This window comes from Kogia breviceps, chromosome 2, assembly GCF_026419965.1.
Source record: "Kogia breviceps isolate mKogBre1 chromosome 2, mKogBre1 haplotype 1, whole genome shotgun sequence".
NCBI classification, from domain to species: Eukaryota; Metazoa; Chordata; class Mammalia; order Artiodactyla; family Physeteridae; genus Kogia; species Kogia breviceps.
In genome coordinates, this window is record NC_081311.1 from 143,452,232 (window position 1) to 143,472,454 (window position 20,223).

General features: G+C 36.1%; 1 protein-coding gene across 2 annotated transcripts in view; it reads left to right on the forward strand.

Moving 5' to 3' along the window:
* The window catches only part of SCRN3 (secernin 3), a 37,778-nt gene extending 21,674 nt beyond the window's left edge, over positions 1–16,104 (forward strand). For both annotated transcript variants that reach the window (XM_059055519.2, XM_067026321.1), the window contains exons 6-8: positions 8,898–9,060; positions 10,353–10,527; positions 13,543–16,104. In XM_059055519.2, the coding sequence (XP_058911502.1) occupies positions 8,898–9,060; positions 10,353–10,527; positions 13,543–13,713 (509 nt within the window). In that variant the 3' untranslated portion in view covers positions 13,714–16,104. The remainder of the gene's footprint in view (positions 1–8,897; positions 9,061–10,352; positions 10,528–13,542) is intronic.
* Positions 16,105–20,223: the final 4,119 nt, after the last annotated feature.

Consider the following 20,223-nt stretch of genomic DNA (forward strand, 5'->3'; position numbering starts at 1 on the left):
TGAATTTGTTTTTTTTGTTTTGTTTTTGTTTTTTGCGGTACGTGGGCCTCTCACCGCTGTGGCCCCTCCCGTCGTGGAGCACAGGCTCCGGATGCGCAGGCCCAGCGGCCATGGCTCACGGGCCCAGCCGCTCCGCGGCACATGGGATCCTCCCGAACCGGGGCACGAACCCGCCCCGGCGGACTCCCAACCACTGCGCCACCAGGGAAGCCCTATTTTTCTTGAATTTGAAGTCATAGCTATATTATGGAGAAAGTGAAAATTTGCTATTAACATAAAACAGTTGGAAGTTTGCGTGATTAACTGAGGGTGGAACATTAGACAGTTTTATATGGAAATCAATTTTATTTTAATTTGAAATGTCACAAAAATCACAATTTGGGTGCAGACTTGATGTAAGCTTTTTTTCCTTTTAATTATTCTTATATATCATGGGGATGGGGGGAAATTCTTGCTCTTCATGCTTTCTTTGTCTTTGTGAGTTATTTCATTTTTTATTCCTTTGCTGTCATTGTAGTAGGGTTTGGGGAGAGAGGAAAAACATACCTGTGGTCAACCAACTATGTTAAATGGAAGTTATTTGTTTCTTTAGAACTAATTTTAATGAAGTAATTAAACATTTCCATACAAAGTATCTGAAAATATCTGCTGACAGGAACTATATGTTTTGTGTTATTTTTTTAAACTGTACTTGTTACAGTATGGGTCTACCACATTCATTACTGTTATTCAGAAATTGATACTACTTGAGGGTAAAAAGAGACTGATGTATTTAATAAATGGGAGGCATAAAATTGGAGTGGTTAAAAGCACAAAACTGGACATTTGCTTCTGGTTAACAAGGAGTAGCTAGTACTAGACTAACCTCTCCCCAAGAATAACTAAAATCTGGGAAAATAAAACCCACTGTTTGAAGGCATGGTGAATACCCAAAACAGTTAGGACATGAGGGGCCTAGATCCAGGAGATTGGGAAAAGACTATGTGCACTCTGAGAAGAGTCTGACCTTCTACGTCACAATTTCTCCTTAAAGCAGTTGCTGACTTCTAAGCAGCACATATGTAGGATGAGACTCTGTAGGATGAGTAGTTACCAAGAGCTTAAAAAGTTTAGAGATTTTGGCAGTCTCACAAGGCCTTAGGGACAAAAATTGGGTTTGATGAACAACCAAGAAGAAGGGGCATGGGAAATACCCAAGGCTTTCAGTTGAAACCCCAGAAAGGCTACACTTTAGGAATAAGAACGAACAGAATAGACCAGTCTCAGCTGGATCAATAGGTAATCTACCTATATTCCATCTGTTTGCCAGAAGAAAATTAAATACTCTGTGGAGGAAAATATCATGCAGTGCCTCTACAGATTTTAATCTATAGTGTCCAACATTTAATAAAAAATTATCAGACATGCCAAGAAATAGGACCAAATGATTGAAAATTAAGAGAAGGCAGACAGTAGAAACTGACCCACTGGTTATCCCCTAATTACTTTTATCAGATATAGACTTTAAAATTAGTATGTTTTATATGTTCAAGAAAATTAGACAAAAAGATGGAGAATTTCATCAGAGAACTGAAATCTATAAAAGAGAACCAAATGGAAATAATAGAACTGTAAATTTATAATAACTGAAATTAAGAATTCAATAGATTAGTTTGACAACAGATTAGACATAGCAGAAGAAAAAAATTACTGAACTGGAAGATCAGTAGAAAGTTCCCAGATTGAAACAGAGATAAGAGTTTGGAAAATATAGATAAGAGTGTGAGAGCCATATAAGACTCATTGTAAAGGTCTCATATATATATATATATATATATATATATATATAGTTGGAGTCCCAGCAGGAAAGGAGAGAGAGAATATGGAGGGGCAAAAGCAAGATTTGAAGAGATACTGGCCAAGAATTTTCCCAAACTAATAAAAGTCATCAAGCCACAGCTTCAAGAAGCTCTGCAAATCCCAAGAATAAATGAAACCACACCTGGGCACATCATAGTGAGATTGCTGAAGGGGGAAAATAAACAGAAAATCCTAAATGCAGTCAGAGAGAAAATATATATTATCTTCAAAGGAACAACTATAAGACTGACAGATAACTTTTCAGAAGATGGGAAAGAATCTGGAAGACTATAAAATGACATCTGTAAAGTGATGGAGAAAGATACTGACTACCAATTTAGAATTCTATACCCACTGAAAATATCCTCCAAAAATAAAGTTGAAATAAAATTGAGAAAATTTGTCACTAGCCAACTGGCATTAAAAGGAATACTAAGGGTCATTCTTCAGGCAGGAAAAATGATCTCTGATAGAGGCAAAGTAAGCAGGAGTGAATGAAGAGCAACAGAAACAGTAAATACATGTGTGAAACTAAATGAATATTGTCTGTTTAAAATAATAATAATTTTATAACCAATGGCCATAGCTGCAGTGCTCAAATTCTGTTGTGCATTGAATTCATGTAGTACCAAGGCTGCGCTTCCCAGACTGCTCCTGGCCAATGACTGAAAGCAGCAGGGAGACTAAGGCAGGCCCATTCCTGGGGTCATTGGACTCCTCTGATGGCCGACTCTGGATCAAAGACTCCCTGAGGGCCTTGCAAAGCTTTCCTTAGGTGGCATGGCAGTCTAGGTCACTTTCACCCAACCTTTCTTCCCTCTCTAGTGAAGCCAGGTTCAGACTTCTGTCACAGTCCAGCTTCCTCCCCATTTTCTCTCATAGGCATTTTCCCTCATAAAATCCTTGTACATTTAATCTCATGTTGTGGCATCTGCTTCTCAGAAGACCCAGATGAACACAGAAGAATTAATGTATGAGAATAGCACTAAAAACAGGAGGCAGTAATTGGAGTTAAAGTGTTACAACGTCCATGCGTTAACTAAGTGGTGAAGAACTAATTTAAGGCAGACTGTAGTAAGTCAAGAGAAACTAATAAAATAATATATAAGTAATAACCTAACAGGGGAGAAATAGAATAATAAATACTTGTTAAATTCAAAAGAGAGCAAGAAAGGATAAAAAGGGAAAAAGAATAGCTGGCATAAATAGAAAAGTAATAATAAAATGGTTGATTCTGTCCCATGTGGAATTGCTCTTATATGGTTTCTAGCATTGATGTCATGCTTTTAGAATGGCCATTTCACTGTACCAGAAATGGTTATCTACATCTTATATTTATAGTTTTATTTTTTAAATTCCTCTACTTTTTTTTTTTAGCAAATTGTATTTTATTTATTTATTTATTTATTTATTTTTGGCTGTGTTGGGTCTTTGTTTCTATGCAAGGGCTTTCTCTAGTTGCGGTGAGTGGGGGCCACTTTTCATTGTGGTGCGTGGGCCTCTCACTGTCGCGGCCTCTCTTGTTGCAGAGCACAAGCTCCAGATGCGCAGGCTCAGTAGTGTGGCTCACAGGCCTAGTTGCTCTGTGGCATGTGGGACCCTCCCAGACCAGGGCTCGAACCTGTGTCCCCTGCATTGGCAGGCAGATTCTCAATCACTGCGCCACCAGGGAAGCTCTATAGTTTTATTTTTTAAATTTATAATTCTTCTGGAATTATTCTAAAATAAAACATGAATTCGGATTACAGGGTTTTTTTTTCTCACTTCTCAAATGATTACCCAGTGATCTCAACACCACATTTTAAATGAATTATCTTTTCTGTTGATCTGAAATGCCAACCAACTTTATCAAGTATTAAATTCCTAAGTAAACCCAGGTGTAAATTAGATTACTGTATTTGTCCAGTTTCATTTAGCACGGCGTAAGTATACAAAATAAGTGCTCCTCAATACTTGCTTTATGAGCCAAAGGACAATATGAGTGAATTTACAGGGTTTTTTTTTTAATGTGGTAGGACAAATACCTCTTCATTATTCTGCTTTTTCAGAATTTTCCTGATAATCCTTGACTGTTCATTTTTCAAAGTTAATTTTACAATCATTTTTCCAGCTCCCCAAAGAATCTTTTTGAGGTTTGATTGGATTTAAATTAAAGCTATAGATTATTTTAGGGGAGAATTCACATCTAATAATATTGCCTTCTTAGTCGAGAACAAGATGTGGTTGTCCGTTTATTGAATTTTTCTTTTCTGTTCTAAGTAGACTTTTATAATTTTATTTGTCTAGGTTTTCCATATTGACATTTTGTTGTTGTTGTTAAAGAAATCTTTTATAAACACTTGCTCTGTGCTAGGCATGGGGCCACGTAGTGGCAGACATGATACAGTCTATGACCTTCTGGAACATAGTAACTGGTGGAGGAGAGGACACAAATAGTATTGTTCACTATTTGGTTGTTTCCCTTTTACCACTGTAAATCATGTGAACATCTTATTTATTAAGTTTGTCTGCATTTCAAAATTACTTCTTTAGAATAGATTCTATAAGTGAAGTTGGACCTACAAAATTTGCAGTCTCAACCTAAATGAGAAAGCAGTGTCTCTAGTTCTCTTCTATAGAGCCTAAACAAATTGTTTCTTAAGAACTTCTTTTCAAAATTTCAGATTGTTTTAATTACTTTTTTGTATGTTGATCTTATATTCTGTGACTTTGCTAAATGAATTTAATGGTTCTAGGAGGTTTGTTTTGGGGGTTTTTTTTTGGATAGATTCCTTGGGATTTTTATGTATAGACTATCATGCCATCTGCAAATAGGGACAGTTTAGTTCTTCCTTTCCAATCTGTATGCTTTTTATTTCCTTTCCTTGCCTTATTGTGCTGGCTAGGACTTCAAGTGTTATACTGAATAAGAATGGTGAGAGCAGACATCCTTGCCTTGTTCCCAGTCTTAAGGGGAAAGCATTTAGTCATTTACCATTAAGTATAGTATTAGCTGTAGCTTTTTGTAGATTTACTTTGTCAACTTTATCAAGTTAAGGTAGTTTTCCACTATTCCTTGTTTGCTGAGAGTTTTTTTTATCATGAATAGATACTGAGGTTTGTCAAATGCATTTTCTGTGTCAGTTGATATGATTCTCTTTTTTCTTTAGCCTGTTGATATGATAAATTACATTGATTTTCTAATATTGAACAAGCCTTGTATCCTGGGAATAAACCCAGCTTGGTCATGGTATATAATTCTTTTTATATATTGTTGGGTTCTATTTGCCAATATTTTGTTGAGGGTTTTTGTATCTGTATTCATGAGAGATATTGGTCTGTGTTGGTTTGTACTGTCTTTGTTTGGTTTTGGTATAAGGGTAATATTTGCCTCATTAAATGAGTCAGGACGTGTTCCCTCCTTTTTTATTTTCTGGAAGAGATTGTGTAGATTTGGAGTTAATTCTTCCTCAAATGTTTGATAGAATTCTCCAGTGAAACATCTGGGCCTGGAGATTTCTGGAAGTTTTAAAGTTAATTTCTTTAAGAGATATAGGGCTAGTCAAATTATTTCAAATTGAGTGAGTTTTGGTAATATGTGCTTTTCAAATAATTGGTCCATTTCTTCTAAGTTGTTAATTTATAGGTATAGAGTTGTTCATAGTATTTCTTTATCATGCTTTTAATGTCTGCAGGGTCTGTCATGATACCCCTGTTTCATTTCTGATATTGGTAATTTTGTAATTTGTGTTTTCTCTTTTTTTGTCAGTCTAGCTAAGAGGTTTGTCAATTATATTGATCTTTTCAAAGAACCACTTTTTGTTTCATTGACTTTTCTGTTTTCTGCTTTCAATTTCATTGATTTCTGCTTTTATCTGTATTATTTCTTCCTTCTGCTTGCCTTGAGCTTATTTTGCTCTTCTTTTTCTAGTTTGTTAAAGTGGAAGCTTAGATTACTGATTTCCACTTGACTTTTAAGTTTTTTTCTGGATATTTAATATTTTTTTACTGGTAATGTAAATGGAATATTTTTTATTATGTTTGTTAATTGGTTGGTTTTGATCTATAAGAAAGATGTTGAGTGTTTTTACTTATCTAATGACACACCTCATTGATAGTCTATTTTTTTCGTAGTTTTAAAATCTATTCTCTTCGGTTTTTTAGGTAAGTAATTATGTTAGTGATCCTATTTTAATTTTCTTGTAGAATTATACTTTGGGGAATATAAACTTTGTACAAGCATGAAAAATTAGAAGGTCATATAAGAAAATTGGGGAGATGTAGGTACTTTAAAAAAATGACCTCATTTTAGTCATATATCAGCTGGTTAATGAAGCAAAGATTGCAGCAAGTTGTGATGGATGGTAGGAGGGATGTCCATTTTATCTGAATTTTTCAGTGTGATGCCCGAAAGTTACAAGGGTTGCATAAGGAAGCACAGGTAGTCTTAAACATAATCACTGATGAACCATCTATTTATAAAATTAGTCCTCATTCAAACATCTTTCGCAGCTTAACACTATCCTTCCTCTTCTTTGCATCAATATTTTTGTTGATGTCTCTTAATGATTATTAACACAATACAAATAAAATGCAAACTGAAAGTCTTACAAAAGATGCAAGATTTCCAGAAGCCCATGAAATTAACATTAGATAACTGATTAGGTCACATACAAAGCCATTGGCAAATTAAAAATGGACAGAGAGTTAGACCTATTGACAACTGAGAAAAACTGAGAGCAGTAATACAACAAAGTGCTTCAAAAGAAAATGATTTGAATATTAAATAATTAAGAATAGATAACTAATAATAACCTGCTGAATAGCACAGGGATCTCAACTCAATACTCTGTAATGGCTTACATGGGAAAAGAATCTTAAAAAAAAAAAAAAAGTGGGTATTTGTATAACTGATTCACTTTGCTGTATACCTGAAATGAATACAACATTGTAAATCAACTATACTCCAAAAAAATTTTTACAAAGGAAAAAAAATAAAATTATTATACAGTAAAAAAAAAAAAAACAAGAGAGGGACTTGAGAAACTTGATGAAGTCCTCATATATTTTTGCAATCATTATCTGTATGATCATTTTGCAGTAGTCAAATAAAGTCAAATTCTCTTACCATTTTGTTGTAAAAATTACACTTGTTTCATTCTTTGTTCTAAGAATTAGCATATTAAAAATTTAACGTAAGTTTTGTTAACTATAAGCTTATATAAACTTATTTTTGTATTTTAATTTCATTTTAAAGACCCAGTCAGTCCTTTTCCTCCACTACTTACCATGAAGTTTTGATTCTTATTTTAAATATGTTGCTTTAAGTGGCTATTTTCTGGTACCAATTTTCTCCTGATAATGAGAATTTCTTGCATTTAATCAAAGAAAAGGTTTCAGACCTGTTCTGAAACCCTTCAGGAAAAATCTTTTTTTAAAAAAAAAATTAATTAATTAATTATTTAGGCTGCAGTGGGTCCTAGTTGTGGCATGCGGGATCTTTTGTTTTTAGTTGCGGCATGTGGACTCCTAGTTGTGGCATGCAGATTCTTAGTTGTGGCATGCATGTGGGATCTAGTTCCCCGACCAGGGATCGAAACTGGGCCCCCTGCATTCGGAGCGTGGAGTCTTACCAGGGAAGTCCCAGGAGAAATCCTTTTTGAATTGTTAACTCTGATTACCTCAATTGAAATTGGATCAGGGGACTTTAATTTCTTTATATTCACAAAGCTGTATATCCATGTCTAAATCTATCAATATCTGTCTTTCTATCTGTGTCTATCTGTCTATCCATTGCCTAGGGCAGTGCCTGGCATTTAATAGGTGTTCAATAAATATTTGTTGAATGAATGAGAACTAAACAGAGAAAATCCCATTCTTGTCTTGAGAGAATTTGTAATCTAATGGCAGATATGACCAATACAGACAAAAGATCAGGAATTTATAATCTGATGGCGGAGATAGGACCAAGATAAACAAAATATAGGACCAATACAGACAAAAGACAGATGGAGAGGAAAAGTTTATTTCAGTTAAGCTTAGTAGTAAGTTTTAATTTGAAGGAGTTCTAATGTGATTCAGGGAGAATTGAGTCATAAATTTTGGAGAAGAGAATTATTATCATGTGAGAAGAAGATATTTTGGCTACGTTTGGAGGACTGCATTGTGGAAGGGTAAGATTATTCATCTTGTCATGAGATAGATCCTAAATCACATCTTTGACTATGGATATATATAGAAAGAAACAGAGCTGTCTGAGGGCATGATTGGCTTTTAAAATTTTTTGGTGGAAATGCCTTCCAAATATAGGATTCTGAGGTTCTCTGTAACCATGGACATGTTGTGTTTGCTAAAGAGATAGATTTTCTTCTATTTTTCTAAAAAAAAAAAATCTCCTTAAAATATCAAACTTTACCTATGAAAGCAGAAAACAGAATATAATGCCATTTATTTTCATCACACATGGTGGACATTTAAATTTTTAAAGTAGTCCAGTGGAATTATGTACATACAAATTCCATTAGCCAATAATGTCTTTTGCCTCCTTCATTCCCACTCAGGTTACAATCACACTTTCATACAAGAATATTAATGTCAGACATAGAAATTATATTACAGGAAAAATAATTTTGTTATTTTGTAAAGAACATCTTGTATAATATTGGAAACTAAGCACAATATTCTCTTAATATTTGGTTCCCAGAATGTATAGACTCAGATAATAGTTATTGATTTCATTAGTTAATTGTTAACTACATACTTCTTTAAAAATTTTGGAAGGGCAGTGAGATTGAGTGTATTTTGCATTATTGATTTCTTCTTCTTAGGAAATAACAGATTTAACCTGTTATAATGTTTTGAGATTTTGTATATTTTATATTAGAAAAAAATCTTCCTTGTGACAGTGCAGTGAGTCTAACAGTTATGATACAAGATTTGCTTATAGTCAATCTCACTTAATTTATACCTAGACCAGTGTCTCATATTATGTATTATCAATAGAGAAAGCAGTTCATAATTGCAGGATACCAACCTGCAAATGCATATGTATTTGATTGTCTTAAAATTCATTTCCCTAGGAAACATAACCTTTGAAACAATGATGGAAATTCTCCGAGATAAACCAAGTGGCATTAATATGGAGGGAGAATTCCTGACCACTGCAAGCATGGTTTCTATTTTACCTCAAGACTCCAACGTTCCTTGCATCCACTTTCTTACAGGGACTCCTGATCCTGAGAGGTAAAGTCACAAAATACTATAAACCAGGCAGGGGGTCAGGGGTAGGGTAGAGTCATTAGTTTGGTGATGATTTTGTCAGGCTAAATTTTTGTTGCACAAATACCACAATAATTTTTGAATGCATTTTCTTTTTTAAAAAATAATTAATTAATTAATTTTTGGCCGCGTTGGGTCTTCGTTGCTGCGCGTGGGCTTTCTTTGGTTGCAGCGAGCAGGGGCTACTCTTCGTGGCAGTGCATGGGCTTCTCAATGCGGTGGCTTCTCTTGTTGCGGAGCTCGGGCTCTAGGCTTCAGTAGTTGCAGCACATGGGCTCAGTAGTTACAGCTCGCGGGCTCTAGAACACAGGCTCAGTAGTTGTGGCACACGGGATTAGTTGCTCCGTGGCATGTGAGATCTTTCTGGACCAGGGCTCGAACACCTGTCCCCTGCATTGGCAGGCGGATTCTTAACCACTGCGCCACCAGGGAAGTCTCTTGAATGCATTTTCTATTCAGATTTTAGTCTGCCATTTTCCTATGTATATCATTGCCATAACTATTCTCATTCATATGGGACGAAAATGTTTATAGTTTCTGGTATGCAGTTATCCCTACTCTCTCTTTCCCTAACTATATTTAAAATTGTCAAGAATAAAAAGTAGATTGGTTTTCTAATGCAGATTTCAGTATTAAATATTAGATGATGAGTAAGAGTAAAAAGGTTAAATGATCTAGAAAATGTATACATGTAAAACAAAATATCAGTAGTTCAACTTATATCTTATTAAGTAGGATATATACAGACTACCTTGATTTAAATCATTGGTATCTCATAAAACTTAATGCACATTACATTTAGAAGTGATCTTATATTCACTATCTCTTAGTATTATAATCTTTCATATTATTAAAGATATCTTCCAGAAAATGGAATAAAACTTGTGAATCCCTTATTAATACTGCTGCTTATTTTCATCCCAAATCCTAATGCTCAATCTGTTACATTGAGGATTGTTCTTACCCTCCAACTGTGGAGTTTGCAGTAGAAAATGATGAACTATAATTTTACTTGACACTTTATATGCCAGGCCCTTTGTTAGGTTCATGGGAATACAAGGCTAAATAAAGTATGATCCCTTGCCCCAAAAGGAGATCCCAGTGTACCATGGAAGACAGGCATGGGTATAAGTAGTATGACAGGAACAATTAGTATGTTATAAATTTGTAGAAATTAGAGGGAATCTTAGAAGATTTAGAATAATGCTGAATATTTTTATATCCCCACATACCAAACTTAATACTTTTTCTTCTAGATCTGTTTTTAAGCCTTTCATATTTGTACCAAATATTTCACAACTATTGGACACCAGTTCACCCACATTTGAAGATTCAGTTAAAAAGAAGCCACGGTTTAACATAAAGCCTGACAGAAGACACCCACTCTACCAAAAACATCAACAGGCCTTGGAAATACTAGATAATAAGGAGGTATGATTAGATTATATTCTCTATTTTATCATTAAGAATAACTTAAAATATGATTCAATCCATATTTTGAACTTTGAAATTTCAGCTTTCTTTCCTTTATATAAAAATAGATTTAAAAATAGTTTAGATGCTTAGACTATAATAGAGCTGTATTATTCCTGAACTTTGGTTAAAAAAATGGTTAAGAATGTATTGTGAATTTAGAGAAATTTAGTATATTAAACATAATAACAATAGCTAACATTTATTGAACACTTATTATACACCAAGCACCATGGTACTGTTACATGGGATATTTCATTTAATCTTCACAACCACTTTATCAGGTAGGTACTATTATTGTTTCCATTTTACTGATAAGAAATCTGAAATATGGAGAGTTTAAGTAGCTTTCTTAGTGTATCTCACACCAAAAATTACAAAACCTCTTGAGGGGAGTTAACCTGGTCTCTAAAATAATGTTCTTAATCATATACCCTCAGATTAATTTTAATTGAAAGTGACTTGACACCCCATAGACTTAAAATAATAATTATTATAATGAGTTGAAGTTTTAAAAAAAGATAAATGCTTATTATTTTAAAATGTAAGCATAATAAAAGATTAAACACATCACCCACAATCTCATCTCCAGAAATAAGTAGATATATATTTTGGGGGGACAGATAGATTGATGGGTAGACAAATAATTTTATAATGCTCATACCTCTTCAGCCTTCCTGCCTTCTTCTGTCTCTGCCCCAGAGATTAAAAAAATAGATTAGAAGGAAATGGAAGGGCTACCTAAAGGCTTTTCTCAGAACTCTCAACTGATTCCTTGCAATGAAGGAAAAGATTGGTCATCTTATACCTTTTCTCACCTGCTTCTACCAGCTTTGTTTCTGATTTTTATTGCCTATAATAACTTCTACTTTGTGAAGGTACACACATTTACATTCTTTCTACATTAAGTGAATTAGATGAATTTTCCTCCCCCGCAGTTATTTACTTATTTCCTTTTTCTGTAGTATCTTTACATAGTTGCCATGCTTTTCTCTCCCCCATCCCCCTGGCCCACCCCCGTGCTTATGCTTAAAGCAGAGAGCTCTGTACAGATCCTCTATTTGCTATAGATTCTTGACACTACTGCTTTTTTCTGAGACCAGTTTGTTTTACTTCTGACCTACAGCGTAAACACCTTTTTGTAGCCTAGTGGCATGGAGTGAGAGGCAAGTGTTTTGTTCTAGGAGCCTATTAAGTGCACTGACTAGGGCCCAGTGCACCGGGCCAGAAGTGTCATTCCCTCCTTGGGCTTGGCCCATCCTCCAGACCCAGCACAGTGCTGTGAAAAATGATGAGCCCCTGGTTCTTCTTGCCTTTGCTCAAGTTCTTCAGTGATATGTTTCATGAATGTCTGCTCTGGAGGGGTTTTCCCTCCTTCCTGAGCAGCCTCTGCACTGCTCCCATTGCGCATGAAAGTTCTCAAGAGTTGTTAGCTCCCTTTTCCCCTTAAATACTGCTTCTGGGAGGTGGGTTTTGTAGACTTATTACTAAATGCCTGTTAAACTAAATTAAATTGCTGATTGACATTTTTCTAAGTAATAATGAAATAAAATTTAAAAGCAGTTACTATTTGGGGCTCTATTTAATAGGTATTAAATGTTGATTGACAACATGAAGTAGTAGAAAGACAATGGGATTTGAGGGAAGAAGTGTCAAAGAGCTGGGTTCTAGTCTTGGCTCTGTAAATAACTACTTTTGTGTTTTAGGGAGAGTCAGTCCTACTGGTAGTTTAGTTAACATTTCTTGATTACTAATGAAGTTGAAAATTTCATATGTTTATTGGCCTTTGTATTTCCTCTTAAATGACTTGCCTATTATTTTCCTTAGTCTGTTTTTCAATTGATTCTTGGTTGTTTTTGTCTTTTGCCTCAAAGAGGCAAAAATATGTGAATAACTTTGTTGTGTAGCAAATTTTTAAACTCAGTTTGTTTAACTTTTTTGTCAGACAAATGTTTAAAATTTAATCAATTGCATTTGTTAGTCTTTTCCTTTAAGGCATCTTGATTTCATGCTTCAAAAGGGCTGCCTCACCTCAAATATAACTTCTGTATTTTCTTTCAAATACGTATATGCGTATTTGAAAAAAAAAATTTAGTTCTTTATCTGGAATTTATTTTTATGGGTGTTATGAAGTAGGATTCTAACTTCGTTTTCCAAAGAGATGACCAATTATTCTAATACCATTTATCAATAAAATACATTTTTTGCACTGATATGAAGTGCAGTGTTTCTTCAGAAAAAATTGCATACAATTTCATACCGAAGTATAGGTCAAAGTTAAGAATCCTTGTTTTGTGGAGTTCTGCCCCATTATGGTTCAAATTTTAAAAATTATGCTCACTTTCTAGTAACTTTCTTCTTATATACTTTTTCTGTCAGTACCTACCCTCTAACTGATGATGGTAATTCATTAATAACTTAAAAATTGCTCCTTTCTATAAGAATCATGACCTTTTTCCCCCTTGTTGATACAAGGAGGAATCATAGAGAAAATGACTTTTCTTTTAGTTGCTCTTTCCCTTGAACGTCACTGTTCTATTTCCTTTGTTTAATCTGATAATGCTGGTTTTAAATGTAGAAGATCCAAATTCATAAAAATATTTCAGCCTCAGTTTTCAGCAACCTTCCCCATCCACAATTAATATCAAATTTTCAATTGACCTGTTATTTGTCTTTTAAGTTTCTTGCTTATAGACTAATACTACATAATTGTTATTGTATTTTCTACTAAAAATAACTAATAGTTTGTGGTTAATAGATTAACTGAATCTAGAACAATGATTTTTCCCAAAGAATTTCATTCTTTCTTTACCTAAAGAATGACGGGGAACCGAACTAGAAGTTGAAACCAGAATGAACAAACCTTGTCTGTAGAGGTGGTTTGGGATTTTGTTAGACTCGTGTGTGTGCATGTGCACTCATGCACACACGTGTGTCTGTGTATTTATTTATTTTTATTTTTTAATTGTTCAGGAAAAAGCCAAAACAATGTTGGACAACATGAGCAAACTGGAGAAGGAACTATTCAAAGAGATGGAATCAATCCTTCAAAACAAGCATCTTGATGTGGATAAAATTGTTAATCTTTTTCCTCAGTGTACAAAAGATGAAATTAGAATTTATAAGCCAAATATTAGTTCTTAGTGATCACATAAATGGTCAGCAATCTTCCTCAAGGTTAGAATCTGTTACCTTGGTAAATAATATAAATTAAGTTTGAGCAGATCTGATTATTCTTTAATAGCATTCAGGTGATAGCTTGGCTATTAAAACTACATGTAGCCTTGATGAAATATTGAGAAAGAAAATAACATTGGAATTGGACACATATATCATGGATAGCCAGGTATCACTTTAGGTAGTGACTTGTATATTTTTTTCTAGCCACAATACCTTTTTAAAAGTCACAGTAATTAAATATACAATTCTGCATAAAGCATGAAACATTAAAATAATGTATACATTTATTATAATTATATATTGTCCTCAAATAATTTTCTCAGCTACAACAAGAAAGCAGATTTTTCTTTAGTAATGGAAAATATTGTCTCAACTAATAAGTTTTTTGTGCTTTAGGCAAGTATTAGCCAGCTCTAGCAAAATTTTCTAGATTTACACGTTGTCTTATTCCAGTCTTTTAATTATGCAAATGTTTTATTAAACTCAAACATGCTCTTTGTCAAGACTTAGCTGACCAGTGAGCTTTTAGCTCTAATTATCTAGCATTTTTTTGCCCATGCCCCTTAACAGACCTTTATGTTAATATTTTTATTTATTTATTTTTTAAAATTTTTTTTTTAAACATTTTTGCAGTACGCGGGCCTCTCACTGTTGCGGCCCCTCCCTTTATGGAGCACAGGCTCCGGACGCGCAGGCTCAGCGGCCATGGCTCACGGGCCCAGCCACTCTGCGGCATGTGGGATCTTCCTGGACCGGGGCATGAACCCATGTCCCCTGCATCAGCAGGCGGACTTTCAACCGCTGCGCCACCAGGGAAGCCCTATGTTAATATTTTTAGAAGAGCTTTACTGGGAGATTAGGAAATGGAATAAACCAAGACCTTAGGAGATATTATTTTGGTGTCTCAAATCTCTCTTTTTACTTCTGTTCATTCAGTGAAAACAGGAGCAGGAATGAGACAGTGGTGATGAAATAGAAATATTAGCATATTATGAACATTAAGAATGTTATAATGTATAATGTATTATGAACATTATATATGAATAATAATACCTGTCCAAAGATTATAAAACTCTGTTAAAGTTACACAGGGATTGCCAAGTAAAACTCAAAGTTGGAAATATAAACAAAAGAAAAATCCAACTCAAAATAACACTGTTTTTATTGGTTTCTAGAAATTTCCATTTTAGGTGTTTGATTGAATTATCATATTTATTGGTCACTATCACTGCAATTAGGATTATTACTAAAATAGTGGATGATTATATTTAAAGAGTCCTCAGAAATTATTTTTAAAATTCTCTCATAAAAATCATAATCTGCCTGATGGCTCTTATCTAATACAGGGCTGCCATTACAAAAGAAAACTGTATCAAATGCTCAGTTAATTCTGGTTTGCCTTACATATAATTCAGTGATAGTGTCTTCCTAAATCATGAAGCCCCTTGGGCAACCCCCAAATGCACTCCCCCTCTTTTTTAATATGTGAGGAAACTAAGGGTAAGCAGTTCATTGATTTATTTAGGCACAGAAACGTGCCTCTCTCTAGGGCCCGTGTGTTTTCACGTTCTCCTTTGACACTATGCTAGACCAAACTAGTACCAGGCTCTCACCTGGACCACTGCAGTTAAGTTCTTCTGCACCCATTTTTGCTCTTTATCTTCATCCACATGGGTCACTGCAGCCAGAGTGATCTATTAAAATTTCAAATATGTTCATGAATTTCCCTCCTAGAACTTTTTTAAAAAAATAGACTTTATTTTTAGAGCAGTTTTAGGCTTAAAGCGAAATTGAGCAGAAAGTACAGAGTTCCCACATACCCCTGTTCCTCTATCCTCCCCTCCACCATCAACATCCCACACCAGAGTGGTACATTTGTTGTAACTAATGAACCTACACTGACACATCATTATCACCCAAAATCCAGAGTCTACATTAGGTTTCACTCATTGTACATTCTGTGGGTTTGGATAAATGTATAATGATGTGTATCTACAATTATAGTATCATACAGAACAGTTTTACTGCTCTAAATATCCTTTGTGCTCCACCTATTCATCCCTCCCTTCCCCTAACCCCTGACAATCATCTTTTTACTGTCTCCACAGTTTTGGCTTTTCCAGAATATTGTATAGGTGGAATCATACAGTATGTAGCCTCCTTTTCAGATTGGCTCTTTAACTTAGTAATATGCATTTAAGTTTCCTCTATGTCTTTTCATGGCTTGATAACTCATTTCTTTTTAGTGATGAATAATATTCCACTGTCTGGATACCCTGGTTGCTGATATCCACTACTGAAAGATGTCTGGTTGCTTCTGTGTTTTGGCAATTATGAATAAAGCTGCTATAAATATTCATGTGCAGGTTTTTGTGTAGACATGGTTTCAACTCATTTGGGTAAATACCCAGGAACATGAGTGTTGGATGGTGTGGTAAGAGTATGTTTAGTTTTATAAGAAGCTGCCAAACTGTCTTCTAAAGTGACTACCATACCATTTTGCTTTCCTACCAGCAGTCAATGAGAGTTCCTATTGTTCCACATCCTCGCCAACATTTGTTGTCAGTGTTCTGGATTTGGGCCATTCTAATAGGTATGTAATAGTATCTCATTGTTTTAATTTGCATTTCCCTAATGACATATGATGCAAAACACCTCTTAATATGCTTATTTGCCATCTATATTATCTTCTTTGGTGAGGAATCTGTTCAGATCTTTTGCTCATTTAAAAAAATCAAGTTGTTAATTTTCCTATTGTGTCTAAAACACAATAGGAAAGTCTCAATCCTTAACAACTATCAACAAGATCCTGCCAATCTGCCCCATCTATATCTTAATATGCTTTGTTTTTTTAAAGTTTCTATTCTGCTCTTTCAATCCCTTGAATGTGCCCAGTTCCTTCATCATGACTGTACCCTCTGCTTGCACCATTCATTTCATGTGCTTTTTATATAAGTAGTTCTTTCCATCCTTTAGAGCTTTGCTGAAACATGACTTCCTCAGGGAAGTTTTCCCCACTCAAGATCAAGCCTCTTGATACATACTCTGAGAGCCACATGTGATCCTGATCACAAGTGTAATTAAATGTTTAACATTTGTCTCTCACAGCAGAAGAAGCTTTATGAGGATAAGAACCATATTTTTTCCCACTGTTGTGTGCTTAATGTTCAACATTATGTCTGGCACAAGCTAGATGCTCAATAAACATTTAAATTAACATTCAAGGACTGATGGAGAGAATTTACACAGTCTACTTCTCAGCTTGTAAAGTTGAGAACATTAGCTAGAAAATCTGTACAACCTGATAGCCTTTTATAAGGCTGAGGTCAACCTGTTCCCTTTTTCCATATTCAATATAGGAATAATAACTCCCCAGATAAAGATAAGGATTATTATATTTATAAAACAGCCAATTAATTTATAAAACATTTTGGGAGACTTTCACCCTATAAATGGTATTGGGTATTGGGCTTTGGTACTTCAGCGAGTAATTAATACCTTGTGGTATATTTTAGAAAATTTAAGGTTTTCTTAAATTTCATGTGTTTCTTAAGAGTAAAAAATATAGTAGCTGGGGGGACCTTCAAGATGGTGGAGGAGTAAGATGTGGAGATCACCTTCCTCCCCACAGATACAGCAGAAATACATCTACATGTGGAACAACTTCTACAGAACACCTACTGAACGCTGGCAGAAGACCTCAGACTTCCCAAAAGGCAAGAAACTACCCATGTACCTGGGTAGGGCAAAAGAAAAAACAGAGACAAAAGAATGGGGACGGGACCTGCACCTCTGGGAGGGAGCTGTGAAGGAGGAAAAGTTTCCATGCTCTGGGAAGCCCCTTCACTGTTGGAGACAGGGCGTGGGGGGGGTGAGCTTCGGAGCCACAGAGGAGAGTGCAGCTACAGGGGTGCAGAGGGCAAAGCAGAGAGATTCCCGCACGAGAATCGGTACCGACCAGCACTCATGAGCCTGAGAGGCTTGTCTGCTCACCCCCCGGGGCGGGTGGGGGCTGGGAGCTGATGCTACAGCTTTGGAGGTCAGATCCTAGGGAGAGGACTGGGGTTGGCTCCGTGAACACAGCCTGAAGGGGGCTAGTGCGCCACAGCGAGCCGGCAGGGAGTCTGGGAAAAAGTCTGGAACTGCCTAAGAGGCAAGAGACCATTGTTTCGGGGTGCACAAGGAAAGGGGATTCAGAGCACCACCTAAACGAGCTCCAGAGACGGGCGCAAGCCGTGGCTATCAGCGTGGACATCAGAGACGGACCTGAAACGCTAAGGTTGCTGCTGCAGCTATGCAAAAGCCTGTGCAAGCACAAGTCACTATCCACACCTCCCCTCCTGGGAGCCTGTGCAGCCCGCCACTGCCAGGGTCCCGTGATCCAGGGACAACTTCCCCGGGAGATTAGTGTGCCTCAGGTTGTTGCAACGTCATGCTGGCCTCTGCCGCTGCAGGCTTGCCCCGCATTCCATACCCCTCCCTCCCCCTGGCCTGAGTGAGCCAGAGCCCCCTAATCAGCTGCTACTTTAACCTTGTCCTGTCTGGGTGGGAACAGACGCCCTCAGGTGACCTACATGCAGAGGCGGGGCCAAATCCAAGGCTGAACCCCGGGAGCTGTGCGAACAAAGAAGAGAAAGGGAAATCTCTCCCAGCAGCCTCAGGAGCAGTGGATTAAATCTCCACAATCAACATGATGTATGCTTCATCTGTGGAATACCTGAATAGACAATGAATCATCCCAAAATTGAGGAGGTGGACTTTGGGAGCAACTGAAGACTTGGGGTTTGCTTTCTGCATCTAATTTATTTCTGGTTTTATGTTTATCTTAGTTTAGTATTTAGACCTTATTATCATTGGTAGATTTGTTTATTGATTTGGTTACTCTCTTCCTTTTTAAAAAAAATTTTTTTTTCCTTTTTCTCTTTTTGTGAGTGTGTATGTGTATGCTTTTTTGTGTGATTTTGACTGTATACCTTTGCTTTTACCGTTTGTGCTAGAGTTCTGTCCTATTTTTTTTTTCTGGTATAGCTTTTAGCACTTTTTATCATTGGTGCATTTGTTTTTAGGTTTGGTTGCTCTCTTCTTTCTTTTTTTTAAATTACTTTTTAATTTTAATATTTTTTTATTTTTTATGTTAATAACTTGATTTTTTTTTTAACTTTTTTCCTTCTTTCTTTCTCTCTCTCTCTTTCTTTTTTCTCCCTTTTATTCTGAGCCATGTGGCTGACAGGGTTTTGGTGCTCCAGCCATGTGTCAGGCCTGAGCCTCTGAGTTGGGAGAGAGACCTCCTGGCTCCAAGTAATATCAACCGGCAAAAGCTCTCCCAGAGATCTCCATCTCAACACTAAAACCCAGTTCCACTCAACGACCAGCCAAACAACTAGCAAGACAGGAACACAACCCCACCCATTAGCAGAGAGGCTGCCTAAAATAAATCATAATGTCACAGATACCCCCAAACACACCACCGGATGTGATCCTGCCCACCAGAAAGACAAGTCCAGCCTCATCCACCAGAACACAGGCACCAGTCCCCTCCACCAGAGAGCCTACACAACCCCCTGAACCAACCTTACCCACTGGGGGAAAACACCAAAAGCAATGGGAACTATGAACCTGCAACCTGTGAAAAGGAGACCCCAAACACAGTAAGTTAAGCAAAATGAGAAGACAAAAGTACACAGCAGATGAAGAAGCAAGGTAAAAACCCACCAGACCAAACAAATGAAGAGGAAATAGGCAGTCTACCTGAAAAAGGATTCAGAGTAATGATAGTAAAGATGATCCAAAATCTTGGAAATAGAATGGAGAAAATATAAGAAACATTTAACAAGGACCTAGAAGAATTAAGAGCAAACAAACAATGATGAACAACACAATAAGTGAAATTTAAAATTCTCTAGAAGGAATCAGCAGAATAACAGGCAGAATAATGGATAAGTGACCTACAAGATAAAATAGTGGAAATAACTACCACAGAGCAGAATAAAGAAAAAAGAATGAAAAGAATTGAGGACAGTCTCAGAGATCTCTGGGACATTAAATGCACCAACATTCAAATTATAGGGGTTCCAGAAGAAGAAGAGAGAAAGGGACTGAGAAAATATTTGAGGAGATTATAGTTGAAAACTTCCCTAATATGGGAAAGGAAATAATCAATCAACTCCAGGAAGTGCAGAGAGTCCCATACAGGATAAATCCAAGGAGAAACATGCCAAGACACATACTAATCAAACTATCAAAAATTAAATGCAAAGAAAAAATATTAAAAGCAGCAAGGGAAGAGCAACAAATAACATACAAGGGAATCCCCATAAGGTTAACAGCTGATGTTTCAGCAGAAACTCTGCAAGCTAGAAGAGTGGCAGGACATATTGAAAGTGATGAAAGGGAAAAACCTACAACCAAGATTACTCTGCCCAGCAAGAATGTCATTCAGATTTGACAGAGAAATTAAAGCCTTTACAGACAAGC